The sequence below is a fragment of the Amia ocellicauda genome, chromosome 23, assembly GCF_036373705.1.
Source record: "Amia ocellicauda isolate fAmiCal2 chromosome 23, fAmiCal2.hap1, whole genome shotgun sequence".
Lineage (NCBI taxonomy): Eukaryota > Metazoa > Chordata > Actinopteri > Amiiformes > Amiidae > Amia > Amia ocellicauda.
In genome coordinates, this window is record NC_089872.1 from 10621598 (window position 1) to 10639813 (window position 18216).

General features: G+C 41.5%; 1 protein-coding gene across 2 annotated transcripts in view; it reads left to right on the forward strand.

The window, feature by feature from the left end:
* Positions 1–17543, forward strand: part of strn (striatin, calmodulin binding protein) — a 62695-nt gene extending 45152 nt beyond the window's left edge. Inside the window, exons 5-18 of one of the 2 annotated variants that reach the window (XM_066697287.1) lie at positions 2153–2320; positions 3258–3393; positions 3955–4114; positions 5750–5860; positions 7200–7343; positions 7480–7616; positions 8259–8434; positions 8701–8748; positions 9101–9222; positions 9877–10044; positions 10435–10575; positions 10876–10977; positions 11299–11385; positions 12252–17543. In XM_066697287.1, the coding sequence (XP_066553384.1) occupies positions 2153–2320; positions 3258–3393; positions 3955–4114; positions 5750–5860; positions 7200–7343; positions 7480–7616; positions 8259–8434; positions 8701–8748; positions 9101–9222; positions 9877–10044; positions 10435–10575; positions 10876–10977; positions 11299–11385; positions 12252–12421 (1870 nt within the window). In that variant the 3' untranslated portion in view covers positions 12422–17543. The remainder of the gene's footprint in view (positions 1–2152; positions 2321–3257; positions 3394–3954; positions 4115–5749; positions 5861–7199; positions 7344–7479; positions 7617–8258; positions 8435–8700; positions 8749–9100; positions 9223–9876; positions 10045–10434; positions 10576–10875; positions 10978–11298; positions 11386–12251) is intronic. The other variant, XM_066697288.1, reaches the window with a different exon arrangement.
* Positions 17544–18216: the final 673 nt, after the last annotated feature.

Consider the following 18216-nt stretch of genomic DNA (forward strand, 5'->3'; position numbering starts at 1 on the left):
CGCGTCGCCGGGAGTGATCTGAGAGCAGTGGCGCATCAGTCACATTTTCTCTCATGCGCAACAGGCAGTGATATAACTTGAGACACGGCATCCTGACATTTGACATGTGTGGCAGCTTCTGGCACAGCTGGCTCAGATCCAGTCACTTTGAGAGTGCCAGTGTGAACACAAGTGGTGAAACTGAGCCCTACAAATGTAACCCACACAAATGTAGGTAATCTCTCGTTTATAAGACTTTATTTTGGCTGGTACTTTGTGTACAGCACATGGTGCATTCAAATGTGTGTTACCTACTGTTGCCAGTAATTGTTCATATCATAGATTGCCCCGTTGTCACTTTTTACAATGTATTTGGAGACTTGGATTGTTTAAAAAAATATATATATACATTACAAAGTTTGATAAAAGCTGCTGATCATGATTAGATATATTGTTTTTGTTTACAGTACAGTATGATATTGATAACTTGAATGTAATGTTATTTAAAAAGAAACAAAAACTATTTTCTGTAAAAGGCGACAGTGCCAGTAGAAAGCAATGCAGTGTTGGAGACAGTGGAGGTAATGAATGGAGGCTTGTGTGAGAGCATTCAGGCCCGCAGTGACGGTAGAGGCTGGTACAGTGGGAGACGGCTCCTCTGCTTTTTTTTCTTTTTTTTTTGTCTTTTTTTCAAGCTGGTACAAGATGATATTTTATCGAGGGTGCTTGCCCAGAACCACACTGGCTGCAACACCCTGCGACCAAAGCTTTTGGAATTACACAGAGGTTCGCAATTGTTGACTTTTTTGGTATGTAATATCTTAATTTAATCTAAAAAGCTAGCTGTTTTACAATCTGAATCAAGACAGTGACAACAGTCAGGTATTGTTTTATAATTTGGTTTGCTTGTTTCTCCTTTCCCTCCCACAAATGCAAAGCCGTGAGTACAGAATTTTAGGATCTCCTGAATGATATTTGTGAAGACTAACCTCTTCCTGGCCTATGAACCTTTGACAGAATGCTTATTCATGGACTCTATTATGACTTTTTTTGTTTCATTAGGACTTAATTTAATCTTTCTGTCACTAATATGTGGGAAGATTGACAACTGGCAGTTGAATTGAGCTGCTTCTCTCGCAGTCATGAAACAGAAGAGACACTTTCTGAGCCATGGTGTTTTTCCATCTATTGTTGTGTTTTCATGCTTCGGCAGAGATTGGTAGGGTTTAGGATTGCAGTCTTCTTATTATAACCATTCAAAATTGTGAATCATTTTCTCATTCCCTGATTCTGCACTGCCCTGCAGGCAAATTAAGTTTTCTGTTTCTGGATTTCTCCTTTTTAGGTCGTAGGGGGCTTGGATTGGTATAGCGTGTTTTACAGAGATGACATAGAAATGAAGGGTAGGTTCGCAATTGTAATCAATCACCAAGAAGAAACTATTTCAAATTAAAGATTAGGCATCTTTTCGTGCTTATATCTTGACCAGAAAGATGGAAAGTGTTGTCATCAGCAAATGGAAGTGATTTTGTGAATATGCAATGTAAGTTGTTGGTTTTTTTTTTGTTTTTTTTTTTTTTTGCCACAGTCTTGTTTGCTAAGAAATTATTTGAATGTCGTTAAAGGTAGAAATATAAACTATTTTAAAGTATTGAATGGCCTCGGAAGTCGAACTTTTTTTATAATTACATACTCCGTTAGGTGTCTACTGAGAAGTTTCAGGTACATTTCTTTTGCTTCAGAATTTATTCCATTATTGAGCTTCAGAATACAGATTTTCTGCTCAGAAGGAGAAGTATTTGATACATTACTATTGTACATTTGTCTAGAATTTTCCAATTAGGCAGAATGTCACAGAGCATTGAACGCACTTGTTGTAGATTCGATCTCTTAGTGAGAATGTGTTGCCTTCCCTCTTACCAATCCTGCGTCTCTGACAACACCTGCTACCATTGTACAATACAGCTTTGTCCTGTCTGCTGATAACTCAAGAGCCTTTCTATTAAACTGTAAAATAACAGTTTAACAGTTTGTATAATAATAATATATAAGTTCTTTCACGTTATGAAAGACACATCAATCTGATTTCCCAGCTTCAGGGGGGCATTAACCTTCAGTCTCTGCCGTTCACCAGAGTTTCCTAAAAGGCTTTGTGTCTCTTCCTATCTTCTAGGTATCTGCAAGAGGTGGGCTACACAGACACCATCCTGGATGTGAAGTCTCAGCGGGTGAAAGCTCTGCTGGGTCTGGCTGGGGACGCTGGGGAGAGACCTGCCGACAAGAACCCAGAACCCATGGTGAACGGTACCGAGCCCTCCCTGAAGGGCTCCATCATGATTGGGTGTGTGGGCCAGTACCGGCCAACATACACACTGCACATGGGCCACAGCCCTGCGAAGAAAAACAACTTCTAAACTTTCTTTAATAACAACAGTATCAAAAGAGTCAATATTTGCTGACTTTGTGGCAGTGGACAATGTGTCAGTGTCTAACTTCAAACTTCCATTTAGCCCATGTTTGAGAGAGGAATCTCTGGACCACAAAAGATCTATGAATTTATGAATGGTAGTTTCTACCAACAGACACCTCTATGTATATTTTTAGTGGTGGCAGTAAAACAACAGTAACATAAACAGTTCAATTTTTGCCAAGTTTTCTCTGACTTTCATGACAGATTGTCTGTGAATCGCTTAACACAAATTGGTTTTGAAACCTTCATTAAGACATTAACAACAGTTGCCTAATGTACTGTTTGTCGAATATGCTAATGGATAATGGTTTAATAGGCTGCCGCTAATGTCTAAGAATGTTTTAATTGCTCAGTTTGCATTAGTTGACTGTTTGACAGTTTTCTTGTTCTTCATGCTGATTGAATTTTCTTCTGTGCCTCCTGGCAGCAGTCTTCTGTTGTGAAAAAGGCAGGGAAAGAGTCCCTTTCCCTTTGCAAATTCCCCCTAAACTGCAGAGAGAGTGCATAGCGTATACTGCATTGAGTTTGTGTTCTCCCATGAATAACGGAGCATTTTAACCAAAAACGCTTGGGGTAGCAGAAAATGTTCCTGTTATATAATGAAAGTTTTTGTTCTGTATCCCTATTTTGAAAGTCTCTCTGTCATCGCTGTTTTATAACTATTCCTGACAATTTTGTAACTCCCAATGATCAATGCAATATATCATTGCTACATATTTCTACATCTTTTTCTACATTCCTAGTTGTGCATCTTTTCTCTGAAGTCTTCCATTTCTCTCTTCTGACTGTCGCCCTCTTCTCTGATTAGGAAACCCGATTTGACAGACTCGGCTTCTGTGCTGGAGGCCTTTAAATTCATAGAGAGCGCTGCTGCGGAGTTCAGTGACGAGGATGACGACGAAGACAGCGAAGGGAAAGACAAGACCATTATCGACTCCGCGACAGTGAGTACACACCTGGGCAAGAATTGTTGGACATTCCAATAACAATGGTTGTTCCCCAGAAATCCTTATGTCAGCCAAGGTAGTATGGTTTATTAGAAAACTCTACCAAACATGAAGTTCAGGAAACCAACAAAGAATGAGCTTGTTAAGTCAATTTATCTGAGCTGTAAAAGGCACTAGCTACTAAAGGGGATGCTTAGAAGTTCGTTATCACAGGGCACAGGGCCCTCCGTCAAGAATCTCACAGACTCCATATCGCTCTCCGCATAGAGACGAATGAGGCCCTGAGATTCACTATCTTTGAGTTCTTATTTTGAAATCATTTCCCTTTCACTGTTCCCCAATTCCTAGTCAAATAATATTTTCTGCCATTTAGATGCATCCTGTTTGTTGTATTTACCCAGAGACACACCGCACAGTTTGTATGAGTCAGACATAACACTTGCTGTGGGAACGGATGCGTTTCCCACGTTGCAGATAAATGCAAGGGTGTCAATGCAGAAAGGGTCAACCGAGCACCAGGAGTATCTGAACTGCCCCCCCTTGTCGTTGGCTCTGCAGATTGTGAGGAAGAAGGTGTCCGCCTCCCCGTCGTCTTCCTCAGACATCAGCGACGACCCGGACACCGAAGAGGCGCTGAAGGGCTTCGACTTCCTAGCCAGCTCTGAAGAGGTGGACGGTTCTCCGGAGTCCAGGAGTGCGGGCGACGGCACAGACTTGGGTAAGCGACAGCCAAGCGTGGGGTCGGTGGTGGCCAGTTGGTGTCCAGATCCCTGCCACTCACACCGCACTCTCTAGATCTGCTGAAACTAGGATATTCATTCCGTTTGTTTCGGACAGTTGTGATTTGCAAAGTCTCTTGTAAGTCTTTCATTACTAATGCAAACAATTAAAATGCAAGCGAATTGCTCTGGTAAAGATGAACAGTTCCAGAAATCCAGGCCACTGGCTTCTTAATTGTGCCTTCTTGGAAAGGATCAAAGCAGCAGAAATAACTCATTTAAAGAACTTAAAGAAGAGGCCTTGTGTCTGTCAGCCTGTTTATTTTTTCTCTTGTTGACATGAACCATTAACCGTCTGGTATTAGGCATATTAGTCTTGATATCAATGTATGATATTAAACGGAGGGGAATAAAAGCCCTAACTAAGATTTATAAAACAGTCCTACTCTGCTTAGACCCTTGTGCTATGTACGATCGGAGATTAATCACCGGCTGAGCTGACGGAGACAAATCCTACATGCTGTGGTTGAATTGCCTACAGGACATGAGTAACTGTTTTTGCAGGTGTGCTTCCAGCGTCCCTTTATTCTGAATGCCCTTGTTGTTAATTACAATAGAAGCAAAATGCTTCCTATTAAGACTGATCAAATCAAAAATTCAACCCGCCCACGGTTCAGTTCTCAATTCCCAGCACACACACACACACACACACACAAACACACACACATCAAAAAAGTGTCTGTTGTTGAAAACTGAAAGCTGAAGCTTGATCAGATTTCATTGAGTGCATTTAAAGTGGAAGTAGGTTGTCTGCTTTAGGACGAGTTATCTGCCCAATGCACTTCATAGGACTATAGACTTCCTGAACAAAGGAGACCCTTGTTTGCTAATGTAGCAGCAGCAGTCTGTGGGAGAACTCCTTTAACCCTGTGTAGCTAAAGTACTCTGACTACAGGATTGCATATTGAGTCTAAAATACTCCCACCTAAAAACAAGATCATAGACAGAAGAATGGTGTAAATAATCACTTGTCAGTATGGCTGGCCTTTTCAATAAATGCTTTCAAGCTATTTGTTTTCAGATTCTTCAAGTCCTGAAATTGTGCCTACTATGTTACTGATTACTTGATGATCTCTGCTCCAGTACTTTTGTGAAATCAGTTTTTTTTGTATTTTGTGTTATTTTGATTTTGTTTGTTTGCCTGCAGTTGTCTGTTTCTGTGCCCTTGTTCTACATTAACCAGTACAGCTCCCTCCGACATAACCTTTTGTTCCATCCTTCTGTTGGTGTCTGAAGAGAATTAAACCCGATTTTCTTCTTGCTTGTATATGTTAGCACTGTCCTCATAGCCTAGTCTGGCCTCAAGCTCTGACTTGGGTCTTAACTCACAAAGAGAAACCAAACCTGGCAAGTCTGTTATGATTGGCCCTTGAAACCAGCCAATCACTGTGATTAATTTGTTGTGCGGCACCATCACCACAGAATTTTCAGTCTTGTAGGACTTGCTCAGAGCTCAAACCAAACCCCCGAGCGGGCGAGAACCGAACCGGCAGTCGTTTTCGGAGCTGTCCAGCACCCGCCGAGCAGAACCGTGAGAACTGAACAGGATGCCTCTGATTTGTCTCCCTGTTTAGAGAAGGAAGAGCAGTGTCCCATGCCCGAAGCCTGGGATGTGGACCAGGGCTTGATAACCAAACTCAAGGAGCAGTACAAAAAGGAGCGCAAGGGGAAAAAGGGGGTGAAGAGTAAGTCCCGTAGGGCGGCGGCGCCTCCCTCTCCTCAGACAGGCCGAGTCAAGACGCACGTTCACTGCCTGCTTCCCATCTGTTCTGTTGCTGCCCCTACTGGCACCTCTCTCACGCTCCACAGCTCAGACAACACCAACCTGTTTTGTGTTGTCGTTGTTGTTTTTTGTTTTTACTTTTCAATCGGTCATCTGTTTCTCGCTGTTTTCACCCCTTCTCTGCCTCTAGCGTTTCTTTGCTGTCCTATGTTTTCCTGTAACTGGTGTGGTCCTTTGTCTTCCTCGTCTCTGTATGTTTTTATTTTTTATTGTTTTTGGTCCAGGCCAGGAACTACTTGCCATGACACCAGGCAGTATTCTGGCAGTCCTTTTTTCTGTGTGGGTTTCTGTTTGTTTGGGTTTTTCAGTTGTATTTGCTTTTTCTCTCTTGCTAATCATTCTGAAATACCATTTATCTTTACAGACACCATTTCTTCCATTCAACGTCAGAAAGTGCATTCCATGAAAGAACTAAACTTTTATTTTAAGGCGGTTTCTGGCATGACACTATTTTACACAACTCACCTTTACATACTTAGGCCTTTAAATATATAGAAACTGATGTTTTCTTTTGTCCTTTTATTAATCTAATCACTTTTCCACAATTCCACAATTGCTTTGTTTTATAAGGCCTCCAAACTTTACTCCCAAAATATACCAGCCACACACACTTCAGTTGTCCTTTCTTTCTGGACTTCCTAAGCCTTTCAAAAGCTTGTCTGTGTCCAGTTGAATCCTTTCTGTTCTCATTTGTCCTTCAAGGACTTTCATTTGCAGCTATTTATTCCACACCCCCTTTACTGGCTTCCATTTTATTTGTTTCAATGCTCTCTACGCCTTAATGCTTATTCTTTTATGCTTTAAAACTGCCTTTCTTTTCCATTTTAATTTTATTTTTCCTCCCTTTCTTGCTCTGTCCTAAGCGGGGCAGTTTGTCAGGCTTGCAGGAGTCCTCTGCGTTGGTCCTGCTTGCACACTTCCCTTGGCAATCATTGGCTGTGTGCCCCTGCCCACCGTGGCCCCTTCTCATTCCTTAACCTGGGCTCCTTCAGTCACTTGCAGTTGGGTCCCTTGATGCATATGGTGCTGAAACTCAACCTCCCCCGCCCCTTTTGATCTGTTGCTTTTATTCATTTTATTATTTTCCTTTCCAATTAGTTTATTCTCACTCTGGTGCCTTCTGGGTTTTATGCCTTCCTTCCTTTTATATACAAAACAATGTAATAAAAGAACAGTTCTACTTCATCCCTTCTCATCATGTAGTTCTGAACCTTTTTTCTTTTCTCTTCTTGCCTTTGAAGGACCTAACCGTTCAAAGCTGCAGGACATGCTGGCGAATCTGAGGGATGTGGAAGACTTGCCCCCCATGCAGCCCTCCGTCACTCCCCCTGCAAGACCTAGCATCCCCAGGCTCAATGAACATGAAGTCAACCGCACAGAAGAAGGTAAATCCCCTCTCTGGGTCTCCTGCAAAACGTGGCAGAATGAGTCTACCCTTCTGTGCTAGAGTTAGTTTCAGTTAATGGTTAATAGTTAATAGTAATAGTAATAGTTAATGGTTTGTATTGTGTTGTGTTTTAGTGGAGGCTATGACGTTCCCCCCCACGTCGGGGAAGTCGTTCATCATGGGCGCAGATGAGGCGATGGAGAGCGAGCTGGGCCTGGGAGAGCTGGCGGGCCTCACAGTGGCCAACGAGGCCGACTCCCTGACGTACGATGTAAGTTGCCAACGAGACCGGTCTTGTGTTTGTGATAGAAAGCACTGCAGCTTCCATCTCTGACCCCAGCAATGTGGGAAGACACTGGTTTCTGTGTTTCCAGTACCCTCCTTAGATAAACCACAAGTCAGTGTAGCCAGTCTGGGACAACAGGTCATAAACACTGTGCAGATGTCTGTGGCGCTGCTTGTTTTTTCTATAGATACAGTTCTGACCTGCCCTTGGTTAGTTTTGCATAAGCAGTTTAATATGCCATATTAAAATAATATTATTCACCACAGCTTTGCCCTGCCATGTTATTTACTTGCCTGAAATAATGAGGACTTGAAGTGACCTCTGTGTTCTATGCACAGATTATGCAACACTAGGCATTCGAACAACACTGCATGAATATATCCTGTAACTGTAAATCATTGTCAAAGCTGTTTATTGTGCAGATGGGTTCTTGCGTTTTGCTATTAAGTGCATTTGTGTGGAAACCAGACTTAAGTTAAGGATTCTCCCATCTATATCTATGCATTTCAAAAATATATACCAATAAATTAAGGAAAATACATAATTTCATTTCCATAACTTTTTTGTTGTTTTTCTTGTGTTACAAAATCCCGGCCACTGATTTGCATTGTTTGCATCGCTTCTCAGATCACCAATAACAAAGACGCCCTGAGGAAGACCTGGAACCCCAAGTTCACGCTGCGGAGCCACTTTGATGGCATTCGGGGCCTTGCGTTCCACCCTGTGGAGCCGGTTTTGGTCACGGCCTCAGAGGACCACACGCTCAAGATGTGGAACCTGCAGAAAACGGCCCCTGCAAAAAAGTAGGTTTGCTTTAAGGAGACGATTATAAGCGTCTAGCTTTCAGGCAAGGGTTCTTTGTTGTTTTCTGAAATCAAACCTTGAGAATGATCATGCAGAATCAAAATAGCGTTGACTAAGAAAAAAGTATAAGTGATTATTGTGGAAGACACTGGTCTAATCTATGTAGGACTTTTATCCTTCATTGTATGACTCATTAGTGCATGTATCTGCATTGGCGCTGCTGGATTAAAGTGCATCTTTGAATTGGCTTGCTCTTTCTCTGCAGGAGTACCTCCCTAGATGTGGAACCTATTTATACATTCAGGGCTCACAGGTAAGTAATTCCAAATCACACTCATTTATACAGATTGCTGCGTCAATAAAAGGATTCACTTATTACAGATAAGCCCATGTAATAGATCTTGTTTTTTCTACAATTGATAACATTGCATTAATGTTACAAGGAAAGAAATCTAATTACTTAACTCCGTCGGTGCAGAAATGGGGCTTTCTTTCCCTCCCACGACAACGGGGACATTTCTAAAATTCCGGTCAAAGCAAAGACCTCAGTGCAGAGCGATAAATACACAACCAGGGTTTCCCCCAGAAATAAGCATCGGAGTGGTGGTCTGTTACTGAAATGTCGAATGTGTGCATGTCTTCATGTTTCCCTCCCTGGTTTGTAGGGGCTCGGTGCTCTGTGTAGTCATGAGTGCCAACGGGGATCAGTGCTTCAGTGGAGGCGTTGACGGGACAATCCAGAGCTGGAATACGCCAAACCCCAACATCGACCCCTACGACTCGTACGGTACGCAGCAGCCCTCACATTGACCATTACGTCTTCTGCTGGAGAAAAACAGATTTGATATTGAGTCTCTGTGGGGACTGTAAGGTTTCCCCAAGTACTTATCATGAAAGTTGCCATTAATTGTACGTTAGATGATTTAAATAAGTGCTAAACAGCCGTGACTGTGGTGATGCTCCCTTTTAATTAAAGTCCCAGGCCTGTTAGGAAAGTAGTCTAATTACCTATAATAATAATAATAATAATAGTGATTAATTGCTTAGCAGGTGCTTTTATCGAAACAGGCTTACAGGATCCAAGGGATCTAAATTATGCATCGGTTAAGTTCCTGCTGAGGACGCACTCATCCCAAGTGTAATAATAAGTGTTAAGAAAAGACTGGGCCAGGAAGAGGAAATAGTTGTTCAGCACAATTATAAGAAGAAACATCCACTCAGAGTTGTTACTACCCTCCCGTTCTTTCTTTCTTCTCCTATTACAAATGCACTTAGGTTGTTCAGTTATTTGTGTTGAGATGTAGGACAGTCATTTCCATGCAAATCAACTTGTTAGCGAACAGAAAATGAACAAACCCAACCTAAGAAACACCATTCAACACGATTTAGAAAGATCTAAAGATTGAGATTGATCGCCGGCTTGTGCTGTTGTCCCTGGCAGAGCCGTCCGTGCTGCGCGGGGCGCTGTGTGGACACACGGACTCTGTGTGGGGTCTGGTGTACAGCGCGGCTCACCAGCGGCTGCTGTCCTGCTCCGCCGACGGCACCGTGCGGTTGTGGAACGCCGCCGACACGTCTCCCGCACTCACCGTCTTCAATGAGAACAGAGGTAACGGCCAAGCACTCGTCTCTTATTCATGTTTTGTAAAAAGGTTGTCGGTGATGAGGTCACGATGGATAACTAATACATTTTTTGTCAAGATGTAAAGGTGTCATGGCATTCTAAAAAAGATCCATACGCTATTATTTATTTTTCATACATAGGCCTGGATTATATAAAAACTCAGCCCCTCCCACCAATTGCCTTCCCAGTTCCCAATAGTATCTTTTTGTTCGCCATAGTTTAAAGATTTAATCCTGCTTTATTTTAGGGTTTCTTTAAGGCAAGAAACAAACAAACCCTCTCTTAAACTATTTGCTTTGTAAGTCATCCTGAATGAACATGCAACAGATACCAGCTTTAAAAAATTGGATTTCCACTTTTTCCTATGTGTTGCAGAGCTGGGCATCCCCTCGTCTGTGGACCTGGTCTGCAGTGAGCCTGCACACATGGTGTCATCCTTCAGCAGCGGACAGACTGGGATCTTCAACATGGAGACACGGCAGTTGGTCCTCAATCTGGAGTCGACAGGGGAGACCGGTATGTACTGCTGTAAAGCGGAGATCCGCAATTAGAAATTCCACAAGAATGACGCCACATCATGCCGTGGAAGTGAACAGTGATGCTTGTACACAATGGGCTGAATTTACGGCCCAAGAAATCTTTTGCGCACCCTTGAAACACCACAGCAATACCCTGCGTTTGTGAGCAAGATCATCTTGTGCCAGTAGACATTTGTGCCCAGATCTCCACATTTTGCGACAAATGCAAAATCAATCAAGGTCACATCGTTGTCTTTGTAGGCATTTATCGTCACAACGGTGTATTTTTCTTACACAGGTGCTGCTTGCCAGATCAACAAAGTGTTAAGTCACCCGACCCTCCCGATCACCATCACAGCGCTGGAGGACAGACGCATCAAGTTCTTTGACAACAACACAGGTAGCGGCCCGGCGTGTTCGGGGCTGCTTGTGCTCCTCCATAGCGTTCAGGCAGTGGAGACCACAGACCCACTCTGCAATGAATTTCTGGTTCTGAAGGGGCAGGGCTAGATTCCCACAGCAGTGGTTAACTAACTGTTAAATAGAAAATGCTGGTCTAATCGGGCTTCTCGGTATAAGAGCCTAATAGAACTTGTCAGTAAATAAAATGAATCGGAGAAATTATAGTAGTGGGTCCTGGTTCCTCAGAGAATAAGACACTCTGTTCTTCATGCTCCTTGTTTCCATTTCATCTTATGTTCTCATTTGTGCTCCTTTTAAGGAAAACTGATCCACGCCATGGTGGCCCATTTAGATGCGGTTACAAGCTTAGCTGTCGATCCCAACGGATTATACCTGATGTCTGGCAGTAAGTACCAACCCCATGGGGAAGAGAATTGTTGTTTGGGGTTTATTAAATTGCCTGTTCATGTCCACTTTGGGTTTCTTACATGATTACGTCTTATGTCAATTTTCTTGGTGAGTTAAGTGGATTAGCCTGAGTACCAGTAAAATAACATGAGATTGGTCTCAAATGTCTGTTAATTGATGAATGGCCCTTTTCCACAAAGCTCTGGTTGTTTTCTTATGTAAAGCATGTTTTATTGTATTATTAAAGGAAGCAGTTGTATCCATTAAATGTATGAGATGTTTCAGTTGTGAATTGAGAGGTGCAAATGTTCTTAGCCGGCCTGTTCTGTACTGGAGCTCGACGTTTGCCCTTTAGCGTGTGTCAGAGCTCGTGAATGGACATGTTTCCTGACAGAAGGCAGCCTTCACTTTACCCTCCACGTAGTAGAGCTTTGGATCTGAATTATTGTTAACTTCGCTGACTGTGACCTCTGTTGCCTGTCAGCTGGCCGGCAGCTGACGAGAGTAGGGCCCACGGTTCCTTGTGGTAACAGCAGAGGTCACTGCAGCCCGTGAAATAAACAAACGCTTATTGTGAATAGTGTTTTTTATGTGCTACATTTGTGAAATTATTTTACTTTGAAATCCCAATTTTTTGGGGGGAATTTTGTCTTAATGACACTGTAATAAGAACTTAAAAATCCCCCAGAAATAGTATGGCTCAGTCCGAAAAATTATAATTTAATTGCAGCCTATAATTTCCTCCCAGACATGCACTTTAAATCACATAGCATTGCACGTGTATACTATATAGCCATGTTTTTCATGTACACTTTTATCTAAATGCTGTTTCCTTTCACTCCTCTCTTTCTCCTCCCCCCGCAGGCCACGACTGCTCGATCCGCCTGTGGAACCTGGAGAGCAAGACCTGCATCCAGGAGTTCACGGCCCACCGCAAGAAGTTCGACGAGTCGATCCATGACGTAGCGTTCCACCCATCCAAGTGCTACATCGCCAGCGCCGGGGCCGACGCACTGGCCAAGGTGTTTGTATGACGCAGCGCTCCTCCCCAGCCCTCCGGCCCCCGCAGCGCTGAGTGGCCACACCGGGCGCCTGGGACCGGCAGAGGGGACGGTGGGACGGGGCCCAGAGGGGGGGATCTGTCCACCCCGCCGATCTGCTCTGTCCCTCTCGGCTCCCTGTTGGCTCTCCTACTGGACTTCCTCAGACTAGCCCTGGCTCGGCGCTGGACAGGGGTGCGGGGGCCCTGTAGCTTAGCTTGCCCCTGACGAAGGAGCTGCTCTTGGAGCTGGGCTCTACACCCACACATCCAGGCAGGCCTGGGTGGCACTGGGCACGTTGTAAATTGAGTGAAGATAGGAAGGAACTGTTCTCGATCAAAAACAAAACAAGGAAAACGGGGTGAGGCGAGATTTTACCTTAGGGGTTCCACAGAGGAAAAAAAAAAAAAAAAAAAGGAGAATTGTCCTCCAGCTAGTTACCTGTTGTGTGCTTCTTTTCATGGCTTAAAAATCTTTCCACAAAGGTGAAACGGTCCTTTTTTGAAGCAATTGTTGTTGTTGTTCAGAAACACGAGAAAGGCGTACTCCGCTACGCCCGTCCGGGAGCTGCGGCCTCCGTCTGCGCCCCCGATGGTCTGCCTGCCTTCGCTGTTTTGTTTTTAGACCTTTGTGAAAATGTGCCTTTGCTTCAAAATAGGGCCCCCGAATATAAAACAGTACAGTACAGTATATATTATTTTACGAAGCCATTATTGGGTTATGGCGGTGTCAGGTTTTAAAAGATCTTGGATGTACAATGAAAAATAATATTAATAAATAAAAAAACGCATATATTACATCTTACACCTTAAACTAAAGTCTGAATTATTTTTTTTCTTTCAGCAGCAGGAATTTTTGTAAAATAAATTGCAAAACAATAGCTCTCTAGCCTCTTGCATGGCGTTAGGTGAACGAAGGGTGTCTTTATGTGTTTGGAAAAAGAACTCCAGATGCAAGTCCTCAGTTTTTCAGTTGTTCTTTCTCCTTTGTTTGAAATTTGGTCCTATGAAACTGATTCAGAAAGAGATGAGTGAGTGGCAAGGGCATTTTTAGTGGTACATGTTTATAGGGTTAAATCTAAACAGATCTAGACTTTCTTGTAGAGATTTATGGTTTTATATTAATATATGAACTAGTTTTTGTTTTTTCACATTAAGAAAATATTCACGACCACGTTGGCTCTTCCCGAGTGGTTTCATTTATCTGCCGTGTGAATCATGCAGAGTGTGCCAGTGATAAAGCTGATGTACCTACTGTATCCAAAACGTAAAAGCCGTGCTGGGCAAAATAACTAGGAGCCTGACAGTAAATTGCAATCAAATCTGCCTTAAAAGCCAGCATCCGATTAGTGTAACTTGTATTTCATTTGATTGATGTGAATGGTTTCCCAAGAAATCATGATATGACATAACAATGTCAACAAACAAACAATATATATAAATTAACAAAACTATGATAGATGTTTGCCGAAATGCTATATTTGCATGACTACAGTTCAAATTGATTTTTTTTTTGTTTTTTAATCGTTTTATGATGATGATGTTTGGTTCTTGCGCACCTTGCCCTTTGAGGACACAAATGTAAAGGTTACAGAAATTCTGTGTATGATTTGTGGGTGTACCCAGTGGACAGAGCCATTTCTATATATAAGGAGAGATGTAATGTCATGTGAAGTCCAATAAAATAATTGTAGTCATGCGACTTTTAGCACAGCCCAAGCAAAGTATGGTTATTTTATTACACTTAAGTTTGTGACATTGTGAAGCATCCACCTTCCAAGTGTTATAATCATTACAGTTCACACAAGTCCCCTCTGAAACAGTACTCCTTTCTCCTCGCCCTCAGACAAACTGCATTAGGAGTAGCTTGCAGTGATAAAAGCTTTTGTTTTTCTTCTTTAGTTGTATTTTTCTTTGAATTCTCTAAAGCCAAAATGATTCAGAAGCAGCTACGGCGTACGATTTGAACATCTAGGATTGTCTCAAGGGTTCCTTCTGCAGATATAGGGAGGTGGCGGTGCCTAAAAAAACAAGGGAATTGTTGTGAAGGTGACGCCTACAGTCCATATAGTACAGACAGAAATAAAAACATGTAAAAGAGAATCTGTAGAGCACAGATACTTGCACACAGACTTACACTCCAGCTTTGGAGTGGTGTATATTTATTCTGTTATATATTTAAATTTAAATTTAAATATACACACTGACCTTTTTTTTTTATTATTATTTTTGCAATAATTGGGGGCATAAATCTATATAAGTATGTATTTTTTTATTTTTTTTTTAGGTGTTGAATTTTGTCTCAATATATGGGTCTTAAGGTGCATTAACATCCATATTGTGAATGTCTGATTCTTTACAAACAAGCATGTTTTATTTGCATTTTACTTGCATGTATAATGTAAATAAAACTTTGCGGTTATATATTGCAAATATATATATAAATTCCTTCTATTTTGCATCCCTCTTTATCCTAGACCGAGGGGAATCTTCGGCTACTAACATCTTCTATATTAACAGCTTCAGTGAGTTGGTGTAAAGAAAGAACAACGTTATATTTAATTCAAGTGTAATGGATCAAGGTTTTTTATGATATTTTCTGCGATTACTTGAAGAAAGTGATTCTTGGAGGTGCTTCTTTGGTCAAAGGTTTCTCTCCTGGTTTATGATGGCAATTCCCCTCATAAAGGCGAGAAAGCGATCCCAAAAACCAAGCACGTAGGACAGCCCCAGGTCGTTCATTTTGGACAGCTCACAGCCAATCAGGAGGCACAGGGAGATATTGCTGTTGCCGTTCTGTCTAAATGTTACCCGTCAGACAGCTCTTTAGCGTCATCAGTCTTTTTCCTCAGTCCAGGAATGCTGGGAATTGGGGGGGACTCTTCTCTGTTTGCATATTCATATATTTTGGTGTTTGGTGCATCAATTATAAAAGATAAATATAAATATATATATAAATATATATATATGAAAAACATGTATAGTTTTAAAGTATTAATATATAGATATATATATATATATATATAGATAGATAGCTATAGAGAGATGTATAGAATATATGAAAACACATTAAGTGATGTGAAAAGCAATCCGTTCGGTATGCTTTTTGTGGTACTCATGTATTGTATCTTGTTCAATGATATATTATGAAGGCAGATAGAGCAGGAAGCCCAGAGGGGGTTACAAACAGAAAAGACTGAATGACAGCACCGTGGCCTGAGACAAGCGTTGCCTCCAGACCCGTGTCACCTGAAGGTAAACCCTGGCTCCGGCTCATAAGAGAAAGCAAAGTGGCGATTATTTATCATTATTAGAGAGAACTAATCAAACCCATTTTGACACCACTGAGTGAATTCAAGCCGCCTGTAAATGCAATCTTTGTTCTCCAGAATAAACTAAATTTGGACCTCTAAGCGCTGTATCGATGTGACCAGGTTTAAGGTGTTCTCCTTGTGTATCAATCCTTTCGGCCGAGGCTTGTAGGTGTGCTTGTGTTGTGCCTTTGGTGGTTGTGCCGGTTACAATTAAAAGCTTTTTCAATTGTCCCTTGTTCTTTTTCTTTAAGTGTTTTAAATCCGTTTACAGGACACCACATACCAATCAGCGTGTAAAAGCAAAGGAGGTTAACATATCTGTGTTTGAATAAGTTTTACCGCTATTAGGAGTGATATTGTTTTATAAGAGAAGGTCAGCAAGGAGTTTGCCTAGAAGCAAATGTGAAGGTTTCTCTGTTCTCAGACCTCGTTTACAAGACTGTAATTTTCACTAAGCCCTTAGTTTTTCACCTTGGAACGCAGTTTTATATTTTTATTGTCATTTCTCAGCCACCTGCTTTGAGTTGGTGTGTAAAAGACAGCCTTTATGAAGGAACTTATACACACTGTCAATCAGGACAGCACATATAATCAATATTAGCCTTATTATCACATCCAGTCTCCCATTTCTGTGCTTTTGCTTTTCAGGAGATCATGGTGATCCCAATTTCTACTGAGTCATTTACCAGGTGTAAATATAAATTAGGATGAAGAGTCCCATATTTTCTTTTTAGTTTCATTGCAAGTGTTTTTTAGACACTTCTCTACTTCTTCCCAAAGCATGTTCTTGGATGTCACATCAGTTTTGTTGAAAGTAAAGATAAGTTATTTGTACAGATTTTCTTATAGGCTCATACTGCTTTCCTTATGATGACCTACACATGCATATCTTTACAGATGTATACAGTTATGTGCATGTAGGATTATTATTTTTTAATTAGCAAGAAAATCCCTCATTACATCCCAATTAATACTTAATACAATTAAAAAGACTAGCTCCATTGACAGGACTGCTAGAGGGTAGCACAACAGTTTTCACGCAAATCTGTAAGTTTAAATGGACAACATGGGTCTTAATGTCCCTTCTTGAGCAACAGGCCATGAATGGAAAATCCAGAACTTCAAACGGTGGTGGTGATGGTTGTTGATACTGGTTTGGCTTCGCTGTCTTTCGCCTGTTCTGTTTTACACAGTCTTTAAATGGTTGTGAAGAAACTAAACCAATTCCCAAAGCAGTCAATGGTAAACAGAGAGGATAACTAGAAATTCTCTTTTATTTACTTGGTGATGTGTTCAAAACCTGTACCAAATATGTAAGGATGGTAGAGCTGTGATGCTGTTCTGATGACGTGCACTTTCCAGATCAGGCCCTGTCCTTGCCCTGTTTAAGTCACCGGTCGAGTAGCTTTACCAGGATCAGACCCTAAAAAGAGAGTCACGAGTAATCGAAGAGCAGAGAGATACAAGATTACATTTTTTCCCAAAACCGGATCCGATTGCATCAGCCTCCAAGCTTGTACTGCCCAAGTGTGTGAATTTACTGAGCATCGCATCCAAAAGGAAACGAGTTCTGGGTCATGCCAAGTCTGCCTGTAAACTAGCATCGTTGCTCTTTTAAGTACAATTGTATAGAGAGTTCTTAAAGATCATGTGTATTTGATAAATATGCTAATTTTCTTGTACAGACCTTTATAGTTTTTTTCTGTTTTTTTTTTTTTTTTCCATGATGTATTCTTTTTTTTTTCCCCATAAGGGAGAGTGACGGATGATAACAATAATAATAAAACATGTTGTATTTCACAAGTGTACTTAAATTATTTTTCAGGAAAGGTGGGCTTGTTTTAAGAATGAAATGGGTTGGTGGTTTTCCCACTGAGATAAGGCACCTAATTTATTCCTTTTAATTACTTCATATCATTCTGCTTTTAATGCAATTCAGAGAATCTTTAAATGTCTCTAGTAGGTCGGGGTCATTTTCCGATGGTATGGATTGTGTTTTACTGACATTAGGATGTAAGAAATGGAACTGCATTGCATGAAATGTCTGGTGTGGACTGATTGTAAACAACGCTTTGCTGTTGACTAACATTGAGTGATATTTGGGAAATGTCTAGATATTCTAAGTTACCGATGAGGTTAGAGCTCAGCTGTGATTATTTTGCTGTGTGTGACTGGGTGGCTCAGTTGGGTTGTCTGATGTGAATGAAACAAGTGTCTGGGGTTCGTCTGTCTGCTCCATTAGACTCAGACTGTTTTGTTGGCTGTAGCTCCCAGCTTAATCCATTGATTGAGATCTTTACTCCAAAAACTGAATTTTCTTGTAGTATCAGTTATCCGTTATGGAGTTAACTTTCATATTTGATCTCCTTCCTTAGTGCCATGGAAGTCACTTACCGTACAACCCTCCACTCTCCTTCTCATTTTATGGAACCAGCAGCTGGGTATTGTACCATCTCTACCTAATTTAATTCTCTCC